This window comes from Barbus barbus (assembly GCF_936440315.1).
Source record: "Barbus barbus genome assembly, chromosome: 5".
NCBI lineage: Eukaryota > Metazoa > Chordata > Actinopteri > Cypriniformes > Cyprinidae > Barbus > Barbus barbus.
Window position 1 is genome coordinate 15,568,847 of NC_136733.1, and position 22,246 is coordinate 15,591,092.

The 22,246-nt window shown below is 36.5% G+C and overlaps 2 protein-coding genes across 6 annotated transcripts in view; both read left to right on the top strand.

Moving 5' to 3' along the window:
- LOC306870548 (CAP-Gly domain-containing linker protein 2-like) overlaps nucleotides 1–14,546 on the top strand; it is a 49,293-nt gene extending 34,747 nt beyond the window's left edge. The window contains exons 9-17 of one of the 2 annotated variants that reach the window (XM_079417866.1): nucleotides 900–950; nucleotides 5,485–6,450; nucleotides 6,859–6,916; nucleotides 7,721–7,804; nucleotides 7,943–8,099; nucleotides 9,050–9,209; nucleotides 12,505–12,693; nucleotides 12,819–12,881; nucleotides 12,959–14,546. In XM_079417866.1, the coding sequence (XP_079273992.1) occupies nucleotides 900–950; nucleotides 5,485–6,450; nucleotides 6,859–6,916; nucleotides 7,721–7,804; nucleotides 7,943–8,099; nucleotides 9,050–9,209; nucleotides 12,505–12,693; nucleotides 12,819–12,881; nucleotides 12,959–12,970 (1,740 nt within the window). In that variant the 3' untranslated portion in view covers nucleotides 12,971–14,546. The remainder of the gene's footprint in view (nucleotides 1–899; nucleotides 951–5,484; nucleotides 6,451–6,858; nucleotides 6,917–7,720; nucleotides 7,805–7,942; nucleotides 8,100–9,049; nucleotides 9,210–12,504; nucleotides 12,694–12,818; nucleotides 12,882–12,958) is intronic. The other variant, XM_079417867.1, reaches the window with a different exon arrangement.
- Nucleotides 14,547–16,379: 1,833 nt separating this feature from the next.
- The window catches only part of LOC306869700 (general transcription factor II-I repeat domain-containing protein 1-like), a 30,095-nt gene continuing 24,228 nt past the window's right edge, over nucleotides 16,380–22,246 (top strand). For 2 of the 4 annotated variants that reach the window (XM_079416573.1, XM_079416575.1), the window contains exon 1: nucleotides 16,380–16,831. The gene's annotated coding sequence lies outside the window, so the exon portion shown is untranslated. The remainder of the gene's footprint in view (nucleotides 16,832–22,246) is intronic. The other 2 variants (XM_079416574.1, XM_079416576.1) reach the window with 2 other exon arrangements.

Genomic DNA, 22,246 nt, shown 5'->3' on the forward strand with positions numbered 1-22,246 from the left:
CATCTTCACACATTGCGTGATTACGTTGGAAAAGTCATGCGTGGTTAGTTCTTCGCCTGTGTACTTGGGTTCAAAAAGTTAGGGCAGGGTGAAAAACTCCATCTCTTTTTCTCCTCTAGCTTCAAAATCTTCCAACATTGGTGTTTTACCTTTTTTTTTTTGTAAAGAGCGTTTCACTTTCTTTGCATGTTCGCTTTAACACTGGGTCGTACTTCCTCCTACTTCATGCGTGACCTTTCCAACATGATTACTTAATGCGTGAAGTCGAGCTAGTGCAAGATGATCATTTGTGGTTAAAGTATTTGTTAAAAAAAAAAAAAATAGTTTTTTTGTTTTTCTAGAAAATGACCAATTGTTTTGCTAGATAAGACTCTTATTCCTTCAGCTGGGATCGTTTAGAGCCCTTTGAAGCTGCATTGAAACTGCAAATTGCACTTCCACGTTATGTTATCTGTTGAAAAATACTGGAATGTTTTCCTGAAAAACCTTAATTTATTTTCGACTGAAGAAAGAAAGACATGAACATCTTGGATGACATGGAGGTGAGTATTATTAGGAATTGTTGTATTCTGTAACTGAACTAACCCTTTAATATCAAGCATAAACAGGGCCTCACATTTACAACCCGAATTCCGGAAATGTTGGGACGTTTTTTAAATTTGAATAAAATGAAAACTAAAAGACTTTCAAATCACATGAGCCAATATTTTATTCACAATAGAACATAGAGAACATAACAAATGTTTAAATGGAGAAATTTTACACTTTTATCCACTAAATGAGCTCATTTCAAATTTGATGCCACATGAGCATAGATTTGGCTGTCATTGTAAATAATGGTGAATGAAGGCAGCACAGTTCAGGCACTCTAATCAACAGGATTTCACATTTATCAACAGGTCAGAGGCAGGCTCCAGCCAACACCCATGAGGCTGGGCAAGAGTGTCAAGGTGATATAAAGGGAGTAACATGCTGTGTGGTTTTCAGAGTGATCTTCTACTTTAAACATGAATATTATATTTAGATGTGTGCTCTTCTCACTTCTCTCTTGTGGTTTGAGACTGCATCTATAAACTCTTTTAGTAATATCTGATTTCTGATAACCTCTTTTCTTTGAACTATCAGATTTTCAGATGACTCCACAATGACTAACATTAATATTTGTTTGCTCTGTGAAGTGAAAAACATCTTTGAATATTTTTTTCTTTAAACATTGTTTGAATCCTAGTAGTGATTGCCTGCGTTCCTTTGGACTTGCTGTGTACCGTTCCATCTCATATTTGCCTGGCTGCTTTTAGATGGACAGACTGAGAAAGGCTTGCTTGGGCTTGAATTCAACAGGAATGCTGGTGTAGTTTCATAGGTTGCACTATATCTGCTTTTTTTGCACATGCAAGAGCCATTTTTCAAGAAATGGCCATTCACTGAAATGTTTGCAGGGCAAGCAAATGCTTTGTTTGCTTCTTATGGCTGTATTGGCATCCAGTTGCTAGTTCTAGCGGGCAACTCTCCAAGATATTTCAAACCGATTATCAACAACATCAAAATGTTTATTTGGGGGATGCAGAATATATAAACTTATATAATAATATATTATAATATATAAAGTGTTTTTACAGACAGACAGTATGATGGCTGTGTTTTTTAAAACAATGTGCTAGAACCTTTTTTTAATTGGAGAATGGATTATTATTATTATTATTATTATTATAAGCAGCTGTTTTCACTAGTGTAATGTAGTTTAAAATATCTCTACAATTTACAATAATGCAAAAAATAATAGAATTTTATTAATGATTCTGATTGTAAAGTACATTTATATATACAGTATCTCACAGAAGTGAGTACACCCCTCACATTTTTGTAAGTATGTTATTATATCTTTTCATGCGACAACACTGAAGAAATAACACTTTGCTACAATGAAAAGTAGTGAGTGTACAGCTTGTATAACAGTGTAAATTTGCTGTCCCCTCAAAATAACTCAACACCGCTGGCCACAAAAGTGAGTACACCCCTAAGTGAAAATGTCCAAATTGGGCCCAATTAGCCATTTTCTCTCCCCGGTGTCATGTGACTCGTTAGTGTTACAAGGTCTCAGATGTGAATGGGGAGCAGGTGAGTTACATTTTGTGTTGACGCTCTCACTCTCTCATACTGGTCACTGGAAGTTCAACATGGCACCTCCTGGTAAAGAACTCTCTGAGGATCTGAAAAAAATAATTGTTGCTCTACATAAAGATGGCGTAGCAGGGCTTGACGCTTACCTTTTCCCCAAGGAGCACATGTGCTCCTAAGTCAAAAAATTTAGGAGCGCATTAAAAACATTTAGGGGCGCAATGCAAATTTTTCAAATTAGGTGTTTTAGCTTAATAAGGGGATACAAAGAGACATTTACAAGCACCATTATTTAATTTATCAGAATACAGAAAGTACACAAGGTTCTTAAATAATTTTACTTCAGACACTATTTAATAGGCTAATTATGTAATTAGTTATAATCCTATTAAACTGTGTCGGTATAAAATTTTCACAATAATCATTGAAGCTTTTGTCATATGTTTTTGTTCTTAAATCACAATATATAATTTCTAAGTGAAAAAAGTGTTGTCCTCCTAACAGGTTAAATAACTTTATTAAAGATAATTTACTAAAAGACTTTTATAAAAAAAACATAAAAATATAAAGTAAACAAGTGTTTCAAGATTAGAGTGCAAAAGATTGTTCAAATGAACGAAAGAACAATAGGTAAGTAAGGTCCCATTTGTTAACATTAGTTAAAGCAGGTTAACATTAACTAAAAATGTGCAATAGCTAATTGTTGCAGTAGTTAATATTCTTTGTTAATGTTGATTAATAAAAAATACAACTATGTTAGTTAATGTTAGCTCCATTGAATTATATTAAGAAAACTTTTGATTTTATAATGTATTATTAAAAGTTGAAATTAAGATAGCATTATTAATAAATGCAGTCATTGTTTTTTTCATGTTAACTAATGGAACTTGTGTTTCTGAACAATAATAACGAATCAGTCGTTGATATATATATATATATATAGGCTCACTGTTCTCTATTATAGATCAGTGGATGGGCCATGTTTTAGGTTAGAAAAAATGTTTGAAAATAAATAGCTCATTAAGTAAGAATTATTTGATGCTATTGTGAAGACTAAAGCGAATATAAATATCTAAATGACTGTGAGTGTGAAACATTATTTACACAGTTTTAGGAAAGTAGCACAGCTGATTTGTTTACTGGGTTACCGGGGTAACGGCAGCGGCAGCGCCCTCTAGTGGCGAATGTGCGTCATTCAGCGCGGCTTCACTTTAACTCGCTCCGCTTTTCTTCTCATCTGTGCTCATTTAAATTAAACCGTTGCCTTTTTAAAGTACTAAAGTAATCATATGAGGCTGCATCGCAATTTTTCCATAAATAAACAGAATAAATTAATACGTTTGTTATAGGCTACTGTATAAGTTAGGCTGTTTTGTATTTTGTTTTGTATTCGCACTTGTGCTCCTAAATACATTTTCCAGTTCGCACACATCTATTTTTAGTCGCAAATGCGAGTGAAATGCTCGCACTGTCGAGCCCTGCGTAGGCTATAAGAAGATTGCCAAGACCCTGAAACTGAGCTGCAGCACGGTGGCCAAGACCATACAGCGGTTTAACAGGACAGGTTCCACTCAGAACAGGCCTTGTCATGGTCGAGCAAAGAAGTTGAGTGCACGTGCTCAGCGTCATATCCAGAGGTTGTGTTTGGGAAATAGACGTATGAGTGCTGCCAGTATTGCTGCAGAGGTTGAAGGGGTGGGGGGTCAGCCTGTCAGTGCTCAGACCATACGCTGCACACTGCATCAAATTGGTCTGTATGGCTGTCGTCCCAGAAGGAGGCCTCTTCTAAAGATGATGCACAAGAAAGCCCGCAAACAGTTTGCTGAAAACAAGCAGACTAAGGACATGGATTACTGGAATCATGTCCTGTGGTCTGATGAGACCAAGATAAATGTATTTGGTTCCGATGGTGTCAAGCGTATGTGGCGGCAACCAGGTGAGGAGTACAAAGACAAGTGTGTCTTGCTTACAGTCAAGCATGGTGGTGGGAGTGTCATGGTCTGGGGCTGCATGAGTGCTGCCGGCACTGGGGAGCTACAGTTCTTTGAGGGAACCATGAATGCCAACATGTACTGTGACATACTGAAACAGAGACTGGGCTGCAGGGCAGTATTCCAACATGATAACGACCCCAAACACACCTCCAAGACGACCACTGCCTTGCTAAAGAAGCTGAGGGTAAAGGTGATGGACTGGGCAAGCATGTCTCCAGACCTAAACACTATTGAGCATCTGTGGGGCATCCTCAAATGGAAGGTGGAGGAGCGCAAGGTCTCTAACATCCACCAGCTCCGTGATGTCATCATGGAGGAGTGGAAGAGGACTCCAGTGGCAACCTGTGAAGCTCTGGTGAACTCCATGCCCAAGAGGGTTAAGGCAGTGCTGGAAAATAATGGTGGCCACACAAGCTGGTGGCTGACACTTTGAGCCCAATTTGGACATTTTCACTTAGGGATGTACTCACTTTTGTGGCCAGCGATTTGGACATTAATGGCTGTGTGTTGAGTTATTTTGAGGGGACAGCAAATTTACACTGTTATACAAGCTGTACACTCACTACTTTACATTGTAGCAAAGTGTCATTTCTTCAGTGTTGTCACATGAAAAGATATAATAAAATATTTACAAACATGTGAGGGGTGTACTCACTTCTGTGAGATACTGTATCAAATATATTTTCATTGGAGAAAAAAAACATTTTTATTATGTTCTTCCAGAGTAATAATAATAATGATGATAATAATAATAATAATTCTCAGTAGTCTTTTGTAACTAAAAAAAAAAAAAAATCATTACTATAATGCAAAAATAATAGAATTTTATTCATGATATAAATTGTATAATAAATGAAATTGTAAATTGTATTGTATTTTAAATGGTACAGTATTACAAAATTAATTGTCCAAAGTTAATTTGTAAAGTTCATATGCAAGTGTGCATCATGGAAGTATTTTACATTTTAATGAAACTATTACTTACAGAATTACCTATTGGGTGTATTATTGAGTTTTGTGCAAGTGTCATCAAAATAATGTCATAAAGTAATGATCCTAAAATGGTATTTTCTTAATTGTTTTAGGACCTTTAGGACAGATTTAAACAATATTGGCCATTACCGTTATGGTTCTCAGTGTGCATCCCTAGTTTAATTGTCTGTATCGTTAAATTCACCACATTTCATAATGTGCTTTTTCCACTAGATGTCCATTAGTTTTCTCTATTTTGAATCTCTAATTAAATCCAGAGTTCAAAGGTCTCGTTGAAGAAATTACTAAATCCTTTGAGGGTTGCCCCTGAGTAGACTGGAGGTTTTGGCATATAAAAGATGGAAGATGCAGGATTTCTGACCCTCTTTCTATCCTCTAGCAAACTACAGTTGAGGAGAAGAGTCGTGTTATGCAGCTGGAAGAAGAATTAGCATTGCGAAAGGCTGAGGTCGAGGAGCTCCAGGCTCGGCTTCAAAGAGGTTCCTTTGGTCCAGGCACAGATGCTGGAGACAGCGGACCAGGCATAAGCTCGGAGACTCTGGTTTTGCGGGAACAGCTTCTCTCTGCAGGCCGTGAACGCCGTGAAGAGAGCAGTCAGTTGCGAGAGAGGTACGAAGCATCCTTGAGCAGCAGCCAGAAAGAAGTCGAACGCCTTAAAGCCACAACAGAACGTCAGGGCCAAGAGATCTCCGACCTGAAGCAAAGACTTCAGCAGGCCACTCGTGAAAACATGGAGATGATGGACAGCTGGAAAACCAAACTTGATGCTTTGGTTGGAGACCATCAACGTGCTCTAGAGGAACTGAAAGCCTCGCTAACAGGAGATCGTGGGTCCAGTGAGAACAGCGGAGGAGAGGGTGAAGGAACCACACCTGAGATGAGAGCAGCTCTGGAGAGCTTAAAGATGGAGCGGCAATTGGAGTTAGAGAACCTGAAGGCCAAACATGAGATCGATGCTGCTGTCATGGCCAAAGAGCGTGAAGATCTACGCGCTCGACTTCAGGAATTGCGGGATCAGCTGGAGGAGAATGACGAGAACTGGAAGATCCAGGTGGAAGCCAAGAGCAACCAGCATACTCTGGAGCTCAAAGAGGTCTCAGAGAAGCTTCAAAAGGCTGAGTTGAGGATCAGCGAGTTGGATAAGTCCCATGAAGAGCATGAAAAGGCCACCCAACTTCTCAAAGAGCAGCTGGAGCTGGCTGAGAAGAAGATGGTAGATTATGAGGCCCTGCAGAAGGCTGAAGCTCAGAGCCGAGCAGAGATCCTCTCACTGCAAGAGAAGCTGAGAGTCAGTGAGAACCGACTGCAAGCTGTAGAGGCGGATCACACCACCCAGGATGTTAATGTTAGTGACCTCTGGGGCCTAGCTACAAATGTGCAGAATTTTTAGTTAATGTTATCCAGGTTATTTTGTAGATTTTAATGCGTACAGGGCTAAAATTGGAATTTGATATTATATATTTAGAACCAGTCCTAAAGAATCTTAATGGGATGAATAAGAATCAAGATCCTACTGGATAAACTAAAATCCTGAAAAAATTGGAAATTTTAGTTATCCAGAAGGATCTTATTAGATGCTTAGATTATCCTTATGTGATCCCATTGAAATCATATGGTATTAGGTTCAAATTCAGAATGTAAATTCTAAAACCTTTAGGATTGTTGACTGTAGTTAAAACAAACAAACAACAAAAAACTCATAAAAAGTGTTTTTTTAAAGTTCACTTAAATATAATGTTTTCTGCCCATCCAGATGATCGAAAATAATGACAACTCTGAAGAGAAGATTAAACTAAAACAGAATATGGAAGGTACGTGTACAAATACTGACAATGAAAAATGTTTACTTCTACGGCTCAAAAGTTTGGGCTTTGTATGGTTTTTTGAAAGAAGCCTCTTATGCTCAACAAGGCTGCATTTATCTGACCAAAAAGTATAGTGAAACAGTAATATTGTGTAATATTATTACAAATGAAAACAACTGTTTTCTATTTTAGTACAATTTAAAATGTAGGCTAATTTATTCCTGTGTTGGAAAAGCTGATTTTGTTTTAGCAACCATTAATTCAGTCTTCAGAAATCTTTAGAGAGATTTTCTACTATCACAGTTAAAAACAGTTTTTGTTGAAAACCATGATATGTAGTTTTTTTTTTAAGAACAGCATTTATATGAAAAATAAGTCTTTTATAACATCATAAATGTCTTTACTGTCACTTCAATGCATTGTTACTGAATACATTGCTTTTTTCCCAAAAAATGTTCATAACCCATACTTTTTTAAATGGCTGCCCACTGCTCCGGGTGTGTGTTCACGGTGTGTGTGTGTTCACGGTGTGTGTGTGTGTTCACTGCTGTGTGTGTGTGCACTTTGGATGGGTTAAATGCAGAGCACAAATTCCGAGTATGGGTTACCATACTTGGCCACGTCACGTCACTTTTGAATAGTAGTAAATGAGTTGACAGTGGTATGCTAAATCATTCAGATATTAATGTTTTATTTTGTTTCTTTTAATCTAAATTTAACTAGTAATTAGTAATTACACAGCAGTTTTCAGACATTTCAGCATGTGAAAGTTCTCTATACCTGTGTTTATAACTTCAAACTTTCTATTAGAAACTCTGGAGAAACTCACAAAAAGGGAAAAAGAAGTATCCACTCTAACAACCCAAGTAGATGCCCTGAAGACCCAAATAACTGGTAATTATCACATTTAAAGTTACATTTATGTCATTCTCATTATGTTTTTGTGAAAAAACTAAGAGAGCTATATATAACATACCATATGATGATGCTAGTGATATTTTGTTCTACTGCTAACAATAATCTTGTGTGTAGCCTTGAAGGAAAAGGTTTGTTTGGGAGAGAAGGCGGCAGATGGACTCGTTAAGGAAAAGATGCGCTTGGAGGTGGAGCTGGAGTCCATGACCAAGAAATCCCATGATGCATCAGGCCAGCTTGTAATTATTAGCCAGGAGCTTCTGAAGAAAGAGAGGTAAAGAGCATAACGTGGAGGAGGAGGAGAGGACACTTTATGATTTATTACAGTTGTGAGTGAGCTTTTAAGCACTTGAGATGATAATGACAGCATATGGTCCACATGGAAATAATTGTCTCAGTTTTTGAAGCACATTTCAAGAAATGCTTTAATCATCTAACTTACACTTGTAAACTTAAATATAGTGTGTAATTGAGCCTCTATTTTATTCCTGTCATGGAGAACCATCATCTGGATTGTATTGCTTCCCAATACACTAGGATAAATGGTTAGCCATGTATCATTGCTGATTGTGATCTACTCAAGAGCAATTTGAGTTAATGAAGACAATTATGCTGATTAAAACTGTGGCCAAAACGTCATTTATCCTTTTCAATCAATGCTACATGCTGACAGTGAATATCCTGTCAGGGGTTTGGGCTCTGCCCTTAAAGGGATAGTCCACCTAAAAATGAAAATCTTGTCATCATTTGCACACCCTCAAGTCTTTCCAAACCTGTATGAGTTTCTTTGCTCTGTGGAACACAAAAACGTAATTTTGAAGAATGTTGGTAGCCAAACATTTTTGGTTCCCATTCACTTCCATAGTAGTACCAAAAATACTATGGATGTCAATTGGAATCAAAACTGTTTGGTTATCAACATTTTTCAGATGTACTTTTTTGTGTTCCACTGAGTAAAAAACTCATACATATTTGGAAAGACTTGAGGGCGAGTAAATGATGACAGAATTTAAATTTTTGGGTGGACTATCCTTTTTAAAGAACTTGCAGTGAATGCATTGAGAATATATACAAAAGCTTATTACACTTATTAGAGTTGGTTGGCTTTGATTAGGTCAAGCACACATTACAATACAGAAGGATGTTGCCCTAATATATTAATTTTATATTATTATTAATATTTTTATGCAATATTTTGTCTTTTTCTGGGTGTTTGCACATCAGGAGCCTGAATGAGCTTCGGGTGTTTCTGCTGGAATCTCCGCGTCACTCTGCGGGAGTGGATTGGGAACTTAGCCGTGAAGTCCACAGGACCGAGTGGAGGGTGAAGGAACAGAAACTACAGGATGACATCAAAACTCTGCGAGAGAAACTTTTGCTGCTGGTGAGATATATGAACAGAAACCTGCAACTTTTTTTATGACTCACATCTCAAACATTTAAAACGTTTTTTTGTTTTAATTTTGATGATTAGAGCTTACAGCTCATGAAAGTCAAAAATGTAGTATCTCAAAATATTAGAATATTTACATTTGAGTTTCAATTAATGACCATCTCTACAGTATAAATTCTGGTTATCTCTTGTTCTTTGAAACCACAATAATGGAGAAGACTGCTGACTTGGTCCAGAAGACGATCATTAACCAGGTTTCCAGCCAAGGATTTTTTGGTGAAAAAATATTTAGTGCTTTAAAATATTTACTATATAGCTGATGGAAATGCCAATTATCGATAAAATTTCTCATGTGTCGACACAATCCTTTTCCGTTTAACTTTAGCGCATAAATTCCATATTGATACTTCAAATGTTGCAAAAATTTGTTTGGAAACACTTTTTGTCGAGAAAAGGGGCTTTAACGCAAATAAATGTGGTGTCACATGACAGAATTAGCCTATAGGCAGCGTCCGTGTTCATGGTGTTGCTCACGTTAAAGCACCATTTCCCTGTAGCGCATTAAATCATATTCATATTATTAAATTGCATCTAAACTTATTTTATACATGGTAAGAAAAAGACGAGTTACCTCTCAAACATACTTTTGATATTTCTTTTATATATAATAGCTTGTTTTTCTCCGTTCGCAGAAGCGCTGCAGGTGAGTGACGTGCATGTGAATCCTCACGTTCATGTTGTTAATGCTGCTTTTTGCGTGTATAAAATTAATCACTGGAAAACAAATTTAGGTAATTTTAATGGGTCACAGCCACCTATCAATTTAAATTTAATTTAATTGTAAGTCCTTTAAGTCCTCTTTTAAAATAAAAGTCAATTTTGCATTCAATTTGGAAATCAAGGTCAGGTGCCTCATTTATAACTGTTGCGTACGCACAAAACCAGCCCTGAAAGAGGCGTACGCCGCTTCCTATGCAAAAGTTGGGATTTATAAAAACAAACTTGACTGGAAAATTTGCGCACATTTACGCAAACTCTGACCCATGCGTACAAACTCTTTTTCCTGGTGTGAGAAAATTTATTAAGGAAAAACAATGATTTTAAGCTCTGTTTTCATGTCGATATGCACATTTACATTAAATATTCCACTCTCATTAATGGATAAAAGGACTGAAATTACATAGAGTTCTTTATGCAGAAGTTAAAGCAAAATTATATGAACTTAGACATATTCGTAGTGGATGCGCTTGATCACTTTCCCTCTTTTAATGACAGTGAGGAGTGCTATAAGTGCACAATAATTCATCTTTAAACTAAACTGCAGATCTCATGTTATGAGAATTTCTTTTAGCTAGAACAATGATCAATGATGCGCACTTACCGCAATATTATGGCGGACACTGCTGGATTTTCGGTGGTCGAAAGGTCCATTGTCCGGTTTTGAATAATAACTGTACAACCGCAGCTGAACGGAGGTTGTGTGAAGGCATATCCACAACATTATGAAAAGTACCACTTTATTTGAAGGATACAACTGGAAGTAAACGGTAAGATTTGCACGTTTCATTTTTAAAATAAGTCAGTGACGCACCGAGCAAGACACTGCATTTACACTGCAATAAATATAAGCCTATCTGTTTCCACTAACAAAATAGCTATAAAATGTTCACATTATCAACAAAACTGCATAAATTTAATTTGATTTGAATTGTTTTAAACAACGGAAATACTGTTTGGCCAGTGTAAAAGAATGAGATCAGCTTTATTCCTTATAACTTTATTCTAAAATATTTATTTGATAACCATTTTAAACAGTTTTGTTTTTATGAATATTTTGATATATTTATTCTAAAACATAAGGATATTGAATGATTTTTAGCAATAAAAAATAATGTTTGGCTCAAATGGTATTTAGGCTGTAGTCCATATCTCATATTTCCTTAATGTCTTGTACCTTTGACAGTGTTAAACATGGTGTGACATGGATGGGAATATGCATGGAAATGATATGCAGAAGAGGTTATGTATAGTAAAACTAGGTGTTGTAAGCTCCATATATGGTGATTTCTGGGAGGAGATGAGGTGGAGATGCACCTACGCACAATCTTCCCCTGACTGGGATTTTTACACAGGTTCTGGTGTACGCATGGTTTTATAAATCTGAAAACTTTTGTGTGTACGCAAAATTGTGTGTATGTACACTTTTAGGATGAAATCTATGGAGAGTTGCATATATGAAACCCGTGGAGTCTGGAGGAAGACTGGAGAGGCACAGAACCCAAGCTGCTTGAAGTCCAGTGTGAAGTTTCCGAAGTCAGTGATGATTTGGGGTGCCGTGACTCTGCTGGTGTTGGTCCATTGTGTTTTATCAAGTCCAAAGTCAATGCAGCCATCTACCAGGAGATTTTAGAGCACTTGATGCTTCCATCTGCTGACAAGCTTTATGGAGATGCTGATTTCATTTTCCAGCAGGCCTTTAGCACCACAGTGCCAAAACCACTTCCAAGTGCTTTGCTGACCATGATATTACTGTGCTTGATTGGCCAGCCAACATGCCTGACCTGAACCCCATATGGAATCTATGGGATATTTTTCAAGAGAAAGATGAGAAACAGTCAGTCCAACAATCCAGACGAGCTGAAGGCTCAATAGTGCCTCAGCAGAGCCACAGGCTGATCGCTTCCATGCCACACTTCACTAATGCTGGAATTTGTGCTAAAGGAGCCCCGACCAAGTATTGAGTGCATAAATGAACATACTTTAAAGAACTTGAATTTTTCTGTTTTGCAAATCCTTTTGTGATTGATCTTAGGAAATATTCTAATATATTGATTTTTGACTTTCATGAGCTGTAAGCTCTAATCATCAAAATTAAAAACGATATTCCAAAACGATAACTTTTTGACGATATTCCAATTTTTTTTAGATGCACCTGTACATAAACAAACAGTTGTGCTGTTAACTTTTTTGTGGATAAACTGTGATACTTTTTTCATTTTGTGGTAAATAAAGCAAAGCACAGAAGTTTAAAGAACATCATGTTCAAAGTTTGGGGTCAGTGTGTTTATTTTATATCATTTATTTTAAGTCATGCAATAAATAATAATATGTATTTTTATGTATATCTCAAAGTAAAATAAGAAAATATATATTATATATATATAAAGAAAAAAAGTTATATATATATAAAGATGCTTTTATTATATAATACACTATTTTTGACTGTGACTGATATGTTCACTTATATATTGTGCATCCCTTTTAATGTACAATTTCTTTCTATCAGGGTCGGGAGAGGTCATCTCCAGATCACCGTCGATACTCGATGATGGACCCATCTGCTTCAGACACAGAGGTGACCCATCTGCGTCAAAGGCTGCTGAGCACAGAAGATGCCCTGAGGAACGCTCTGGAACACAACCAACACGTGGACCAGCTAGTGCAGGCCATGCGCACCCGACCGGACAAGAACCAGGTAAACAACAGACAGTTGGCACCTCACCTCAACCTGCTACTGCTCCTGGCTGTTTCTTCAATGGACACACTAACACGGTCCAACAGTGTCATAAATATTGAAATACTATTTCTTTGTGTTCACAGGCACATGCTAGTGCAAATTCTGCAAATGGAATCCATCAAGAAGACACTTCCTTCACTCAAGAGGTTAATAGATCTTTGTTCGAAGAGGATTTAGAATCCTAATATTTCTGTATCATCCTAAACTCTGTTTCTCTGTCTAGGAAGAACACTGATGAGGGCTAAAACGGTTCTCAGATGTTTAGCGAAGAATGGAGGTGTATTGGGAAAGAAGAAGACAATTTGATGCCTAGACCTTTGGACTAATGCTTCACCGGACATCTTATTTTCTGTTTACAGTTTACACCAAAACAATGACTTTATAGATGAACAAACAGAAACCACAAATCGAAGAATATCTAAAATGATCCGAGATGCTTTAAAAAGACATAACGGAAGTGGTTTTTAAGGTCAGTGATACAACACGGACAAACTGGCACACCAACCCTGTAGACTACCTCCGAGATGGACAGTGACTTAACAAACGAGAAAATGTTGGTCAGGATACTTGAATCCTCGGAAAATCCAATACTCTGCTATACATACATATATTGGCCGTAACCGTTTGCAGTTTAGAAAACATTTTTGGCCTCAATTTATACCGTTTAATTTAATTGCCATCTATGCTTTTCAAAAATGGTATATTCAAAGAGATAAACTGGCCAGCTTCCAGCATAAGCTTTGAAGGTCTTGGGTTGGTCACTGTAGCAAACAAGTAAATAAACCAGACAGGCTCCCTTATTCCATTCCTGCTCATTTTTGTGTTGATTGTTTTCATCGAGACATGAATTTTAAGGTATGAATTATACAGTATTCCGCAACCATGTTCAGTTAGCAAGTTAAGGTGCACCGTAACGCTTCAAGAACCAGTATTCCAGATTTAGATTCAGTCAATATTAGTCCATACTTTTGTAATATTATCAAATATTAGCAGACAATGCCAACTCCCATCCTGTAGTTCGAACAATGAACCAACAGCTTTTGTTTAATTTGGAATCGTTTCATTCTTTTAATTCAGATTGGAAAATCTTTTCTTGACACTCTTTAAGAGGAGGTACTACATTAGTGACAATTTGTAGCTGAATTTAACAATTTTGACTCTATGAACTATTTTTCATTGCAATGACATTTTGCCCAAATGATATAGCTGGATTTTCTTTTGCCTTTTTAATTTTATCTTTATAAAAAAGTGCAAAAAGCTTGTTCATTTACATGCACACAGTATTGTATTTAATATTTAAAGTAAACAAGCTTTTTTAAAGTTAAATTGATTTTTTTATTTTGTTAAAATGCAAGTATTTTGATAAAAGGAAAGGATCAACTGTAGTACCTCCCCTTAAAAGATCAAGAAAGACTTCTCTCTGATCAGATTTCTCTGTCCATACACACCTTTGTAGTAATAAATCTGATGTTAAAACAGAAACAGTACAAAACATAACTGCAATCCCGTGAATCGGTGTCTGCTCAATGGTATTCCAGAATTGATTATCTCCTTTGAAAAACCATGTTGATGAAATACTGTGCAATTAGGTCATGTTTGTTCATTAGGCAACTTTATACTGATGCGATTGTCATTACAACCAAGAAAGCATTTTCTTTTTCAAAAAGAATAGGGAAAATGATAGGGCTGGCCCCAAGTTTTGCAGTTGAAATAGCTTTAGATTGCAGTTGGATTCGATAAAAATGCCTTTTATCTGCTGGGAAACAGTTCACTCACCACTTGCTGTAATGGTTCCCAAGTAATTAAACATTAACAAAAGAGACACTTTGTTGCGTTTTTTTTTGTAACATATAGGTTCCTCTTATTTTCAAAAGGGAGGGTTTGTATATAAGCACTTTCCAATTCATCACTATATACTATATACACTATATGAGATAATTTATCTGTCATTCTCAAGACATTTTGCCATTTCAACCTGAAAATGTCATGCTTTTATTTGAAAAGGTTACTGTTATATTTTTCCACCATATTGGGATGCATTAATATTCAGATTAGTGGTCAGTAATATTGGATTTTTAATGGCTGATTCTTATACCGTTACCTTAATCGTGCATGTACTGTGTTAAAGCAATAGTTCTTCAATATTTTGAAGAGTAAGGGTTAACTAAACGGTTGCTGGCCACCATTGACTTCCATAGTATGGAAAAAATACTGTGCAAGTCAGTGGGAACCAGAAATACTTTGGTTCTCCACATTCTTCAAAATATCTTGTGTTCAGCAGAAAAAAAAAAAAAACATAAAAAGACAGAATTGTCCCTTTAACTGGTACCAGTAGTTATAGTTCTTGTAATAGTAGCTACAGTAGTTTAGGCTGGACGAAAATGGAAATAAATTAAACTTGTGTTTAAAAACTAGCAAATCTAATGAGCAGTCACTACGGAATGACAGAGCGGCGGGATACACGCATTACAATGTTACACCGTTAGGGAGAGACATAACAAAACAAACCAGCCAAACTGTTGAAGGCTGTTCTGCTGCTCTGTTGGACAGCAGTTTGTGATCACAGATCATTATCATGCTGCCATAATATTGTGTCACATGCTAGACATGAAGAAATATAATATTCAAAACTATACAAAATGACTATTATTAGGCCTGCATTGATGCGTTTTAATATATACAAAACGTTATATTTATTCCAATTATTTTAAATTGCTTACCGTTTTTAATTGCACTAATTTTTAAAGGTTGAACTGTGACCAAAATGTTTGTGTTTGCTGGGTCCTATAAGAATAACTGGCCAAAATATGGTGCATATCCTCTAAACATCCTAATGTCTATCAGGTATTTTATGGCAGTTTGTCATTGTGGGCCACAACTAGAAATTAAATTGGTTTAAATCTATTTTTTTTTTCTTTGCCATGAATCTAACCATTTTATAGGCAGAAATTACACGAGACGCATGTTTTGTTTGTCTTGACCCAGGAATTCAAATAAATTTTGAACTTGTTGCAGAATTATTGACAATTAAAATAAATAAATAAAAATAAAATACTTATAATAGCGCCACCTAGTGTTTGATAAAGGTGTGTATTTGAGACCGTCCCACTAAGTTTGGGGTCTCAGAAACCCAGACAGTTTTAGAGAAATGAATTAATGAATGCACTTTTCGTTATTTAGACTTCTAATAATAAGAAAACAGATATAATAGAACCCTTGTTATCTAATAACAAACTCATCCATGGTTAAAAGTGGGATGATTTAAATTATTTCATGTGATAATTCTGAATAAATTTTGATGAGGTTAATATATCTGATAACAAATGAGCATTTTTAATATACATTATATAACTACAAAGGATATTACAAATAGTACATTTAAAAGGGTAATTAATATTGCATATATATTTTTGTTCATAATATATCATTTTTATATACATATATTAAATACATTAAATAAGGCTACTTGTTTAGATGTAATTCAACCTATTTAAGATTTGTTGCATCAGGTTTTTTTTTTTTTTTTCGTTTTTTTTTCGTTGCGTTATCCTCATTTTATAATTATAAATGCATTTACATATTGACGAAATCGATGTGTTTATTCCTAAACTGAACTGAACCGGAACGGTACATGTTATCAGGTCTGGTCCCTCTTAAAATAAAGCAACGATAACAGGGGGGTTGTGGCGATAGGCAGAGAGAAATATGTTCCAGTCACAATGTCCAAAGAGTTAGTTGCACACATTTGTCCTGCGCGTGCTGTTCCAGCGGTTCTTTAATCCTGTATGTAAATGACAGCCAATAGATGCTGTTGTTGAGTTGGGCTGGGATTAGCGGAGGCGAATGACTTTCAATTTTACTGGATTACAGAACAAAGAAAGGGGAAAGGGGACACACTCCTCTGTTAAAGAAAACAGAAAGAAAACGGGGCTAATTGATCAAATAATTCACGCCGATTCCATCTCAGCAGACTACAAACCATTCGAGATTATGACATTTAAGAAAGTCGCTCTCGCCTTTCTTTAGATGGGAATTCAGCTCTCACTACCGTTGGATTAAACGGAGAATAAACCTATTCCGGGATTGACAGCATAAGGTAATTAAACACGGGGAAATCGGTAAGGATTAAATGTAATTCTGGTTATGTCTGTATGAAAAACCATTTACGAGTATCGTTCTTGAGCACGTGACTTTTTATGGATGTTGAAAAAGTGAAATTACAGATTATAATTTAGGGGGAGGAGGATGGCTAGGAGTGTTAGCACACTGGCTATCATGCTAACGCTCCGCACGCGAATCCGTGACGCTCGACGCGAGGTTTTAGACGCTTTTATCAAAGTAACACGCGTTATAATACACCGTGGATAAGATAAACAATTCAACGCATTTGCGTTGTGCGTTTTAGCTAACAGTAGCCGCAATTCTCCTGTTGTGTTTGTCTTGTGAAAATGGCAACACCATTTGAGGGCTAGCAAGTTGCCTAAATAGAGCAGTTGCATTGTTGGCCGGGTGATGTGATAAATTACAGTCAGTGGATTTTATTTCGCACAATCTGATGAAAATCGCCGTGATTACAGACGCGTTTGTCGACCTGAGAAGGTCATGTTTACAATGTCAAATCCACCTATCAGTGGCTGCTAATCTGAGTCTACTATGAAGACTGCTTTTCTAGATTATGCATAACTGAATGTGTCCCAGTGAGTTTGCTGTGGAGTAATAATATCACATGTCTCTAAACTTGCTCGGTTTTCCTCGAAGGACTTCTCGACTGTCAGATCCATTCATGAAGACAATGAGAGTTTATGATTTATGTCATGCTGTCTCGCTATGAGTCTGTAACTGAAACATGAACCATATTTCATACATCCCAGAATGACTTGTTGTCGGATTGGGCCTGTGTATTTATAACAGGACAAGCTGTCCGTGTTTTTTTTTTTGTGGTTTTCCTTCACCCAGATTTTATAGCAGTTGTTTACTGTACAAAATATTCTGAAAATGAAAGTTTATTAATACTACCATGAACTGCACATGCAAAATGATTCCTTAAATGTAGGGCGACAAGGAAATTAACAGGATTGTATAGAACAAAAACTGTGGTATTACCAAGACAATTAATTTCCTTCCAATATTTCTTACAAAAATATGATACCAACAGCAAAAGATACAGAAAGCATATTCTCCTCTTTAAAAAGGTGATTATTTGGTCATTCTAACTATACTTTATCATACGGTTTTAGATTGATGTTTTAGATTCTAATTTATTTACGGTCTTTTGCGTTTAGCATTGTTTTACTCCAAAACACTAATGAATCACCAATTGAGCACAACGAAAAGTACCATAGTTTATGGATGTAATAATATTTGAATGAAATTGTAAATACAATTCTATATGTATATGGCAATCATTCAGTACCGTAGTTTATATCTTAAGTATCTTGATTTCAGTACTTTTTGTAAGATCTGTCTCCAACGGGCCTACAAATCACAAGTTTAGGACTACTAAATTAGACCTTCATCCTTTCATAACAAAAGCACCATATTTTATGGAAATAGTACCATGGTATTCGTTGAATTACCTTCAGATAGCATGTACAGTTGTTTATGAATATGGCAATCATTTAGTCAAGGTATCATGATTTCAGTGCTTTTTTTCAAAGCAAATAGCTTTAAACAATGTAGTTTGACATTGGTTTAAAAATCTGGTTTATTCACAGCTAATGACCACATTTGAAACACATTTTTCAATCTACATATATCCATTTGTAGCAGAAACATAAAGAAAGCATTTTCTCTTCAACTTAAAAAGATGGTAGGCCTATTTAAATGAGAGAACCAAGTAGCATGTAAATGCAATTGTATATTAATATGCTGTCATTAAGTATCAAAGTATTTTCAGTACTTTTTGTACGGTGAATTAGTTAAATTAATTTGGTGTTGGTTTAGAAAGCTGGTTGATTCACAGTCTTTCAATCCACATATTCCCATATGCTGGCCATTACATTGCCAAGTTATCTGTTTTAGCAGTCATGCATTTTTGATTTGAATCGCAGAAGTAAATCTTTCCCGAAGCGGATCAGAAGCAGGGCAGTATCTTCCCATGCAGGCAGCGCTTTGTGTTTAGTCGATGCAACATGTTTGTGTGGCCTTGGGGAAAATGTTCAGGGTGAAAGGACTTAGGACCAATTAAAAGTCAATTATCAGTCTCTGAGCTGAACGATTTAGATACAGTTGTGTTTCTGAAGGGATCTGTGAGCAGAATCTGTATAAAGGCTATTAACAGAAGTATTGTGTATCAATGGCGGAGCCACAAGCCTCTTAGGGCAAAACCACTCATAAAACCCACGTTACACTTTTCTTGAGATGCCAGTAATATCTTTAATCACCATACAGGCAGTAATTCAAGAAGTAAAGGAGCGGCTACATTATGCTTCCCCCTCGAGCTGAGGATCTCAGATAGCGTGAATGAAAAACGGTATTTTGGCAGGGCGGACTCCTAACAAGGAGGAAGTCATTAATCTGAGCATTTAAGCATGTCAGTCCGGATCCCTACTTTTCCTGCAGTTTTTTTTTTTTAGGAGTGTCACCAGTTGATTTTTTTTCTAGTGTTTTTTCACCCTAAGAAAATATATTTGTTGTAGTTAACTCATGTCTTTTGGCTACTGCAAAGAAAGCTTAGCGTAGAGTACAAAACAAGTCATTTATACATGAAGCTTAAGGTGTCAGATGAATGTAGTTGAACCTGCAGATAGGATAAGCCTGTTCAATGAGGAAGTCTCACCAATCTCCTTTTCTTCAAAGAGTTTTGTTAAACTTAGAAGTGTTAAGATGAAGCTATTAAATGACATGAACTCTTTTAAGATTATAACTCAGTAAGATTATTTTCTAAGGCACGCATTGTTATTGTTATTGATCGGGTAAGATTCAAAATGATCTATTAACCTTAAAGGGATACACTGATGAAAGTTTGGTGTAGAAACAATTTTCACTCAGAAATTGCTTGTAAATTGCACAATTAATTAAAAATAAATAGCAGTTTACACATTACTTGCAGTGTAGATTCTGACGTCCATTAATACGCTGATGAAGTATCAGAACATACACTGAAAAAATCAGTGTATTGTTTCATTTGGATTTACTTAAAAAAAAAATGTTAGTACGTAGTACACATTGAATTAAACACGGAAATAGCATTTTCTTGTAAATTCCAATAATCTTCATTTACAAAAAAACAAACAAGAAAGTGGAAGTCGATGCTAACCAAAACTGTTTGGTTGGTACCATCATTTTTCAAAATATCTTCTTCTTTTGTGTTGGCTTGGCTAGACTTGACTTCTGAGATAAAGTGGGCAAATAAAATAAAAATAATTAAATAAGTAAATAAAAAATGTATGGCAGATTTTTTTTGTGAAGGAGGGATCCAACCTGGCATTGTGAGAAAGTTTTGAATGTGCAAGCACCTCTCACATTTTCTTCATAAAATGCAAATATCTAGTTTGTTTTACTGTCTGAAAACTTTATCGTGAACGTGCAATGCAAGTGCTGATTCTGACACCCATTATGCTAAAGCATCATAACATACACTGTAAAAAACAAATCCTAGTAAGTTTCACAAATAATTACTAAGAAAACGGCAAGTAAAACATTGAATTAAATGCAGAATTTTCATTTTTGCAGTTTAGCAGGACTTTTATTTTTCAACTAAGGACCCAAATAGTGAATTAGATTTGGTGGTTTGAATGAATCCAAAACGAACTAGAGAAATGAAGTGTTGTTCAGAGATTACGCTCAGGCAGAGGCATCCGGCTTTGAGCTGTAGCAGGATTTATAGGAGGTTTTCAGACGAGTAATAGTAGTACTGGGCTCTCTCTGTGCAGTCTGTGGTTTTGGCTTTGCCCGGAGGCTGGGATAATGGCTCCCAGTGTCTGGAGACATTAAAGGCCAGAGCTGCATTGTTCACATGCCTCGAGATTAGTTTCCAAGGAAACGGATTGCAGTTGCCATGAGAACACAAGGCCCGGAATTAGGATTGCGCTATTTATTTATTTGTTTGTTTTACAGCTCATATTCATCACTCCTGCTGTTTCAAGGTTTGTGCTTGTTTTTAAACCCACCCTAGTTTAGCCCGTATTCAAGTTTACAGCTTTGTAGCTCAGAGCCGACGTGGCTGAAATCGAGATTGGAGTCGGGGGCGTCTGTCGAGAGGGATGGGTAAAGTAGTTCACTTTAGAGGGCTCATGCTTCCAGGTCCTGTCTTGCGTCCAAGGAGAACAAATTAAGGATGAAGGGTTTTACGGCAATAATCTGAGCTAGCTTTAATTGGTTGACAAAGGCTTATCGTAATTAGCTGCTTTCACATGTGTGTGACGGATTTTGGTGTATTAGCACAGGGAAGGGTATTACTATCACTTTCCAAAGCTTCTTACAGGTTTTTCCACCCTTCAATACATTTTGTACAGCCAAAAATATTTTAAAAAGTTAATGGAGAGCTTGAGACCTTCTTACTCTTTAGTATATAATAAAAAAAACAAAAACATTGTTATGAGACCATTAGTTGTTATTGCTTTCTCATCATGTCTGTGATTCCTGCAGATCGTAATCAGTGTAGACGGCATATCGGTGTTTCCTACAGAATTCTAGTAGCCATTTGCTACTGTTTCTAAAAAAGTCTTAGGTACGTTAAATTATTAAGGGATAGTTCACCCAAAAAATTAAATTAGGCTACCTCATGATTTACTCACCCTCAAGCCATCCTAGGCTTATATTACGTTCTTCTTTAAGATCAATACAATCAGAGTTACATGCCCTGGCTCTTCCAAGCTTTGTAAAGACAGTGAATGGGGCTGAGATTTTGAAGCTCAAAAAAGTGCATCCATCCATCTTAAAAGTACTCCACACAACTCTGGGGGGTTAATAAAGGCCTTCTGAAGTGAAGCAATGTGTTTGTGGAAGAAAAATATGCATATTTGAAACTTTATAAACCATAATGTTTAGCTTCTACTAACTGTTGTACGCTCATTTACGAGAGAGTGGAGAGTGGCGTTCCAGCGGATGACGCAGGTGTAGCGGACGCTCCGGTGAGAATATGCTAGTCTCGCTAGAACCAAGTTTTGTTTATAGCAAAGGAAAATCTAAATCCTCGTTTTCTACTCATAATCCATGACCTTTGTTTGGTTTTGCTCTGACCTCTGCGCTTCCGTCTTCGTCACTTCTCTCTGGAGCTTACGCTACGCCGGCGCCTACGTCATCCGCTGGAACGCCACTGTCTCGTGAATGTGAGTACGTCAGTTATCGCAAACTAGAGATTACAGTTCATAAACTTTTTAATATGAATATTTTTCTTACACAAATGCGTTCACTTCATGCTACCTTTATTAACCCCCCGGAGCTGTGTGGAGTACTTTTATTATGGATGGATGCACTTTTTTTGTGCTTCAAAATCTCGACCACCATTCACTGCCGTTATATAAAGCTTGGAAGAGCCAGAATTTTTTTTGTAAAAGTCCAGTTGTAT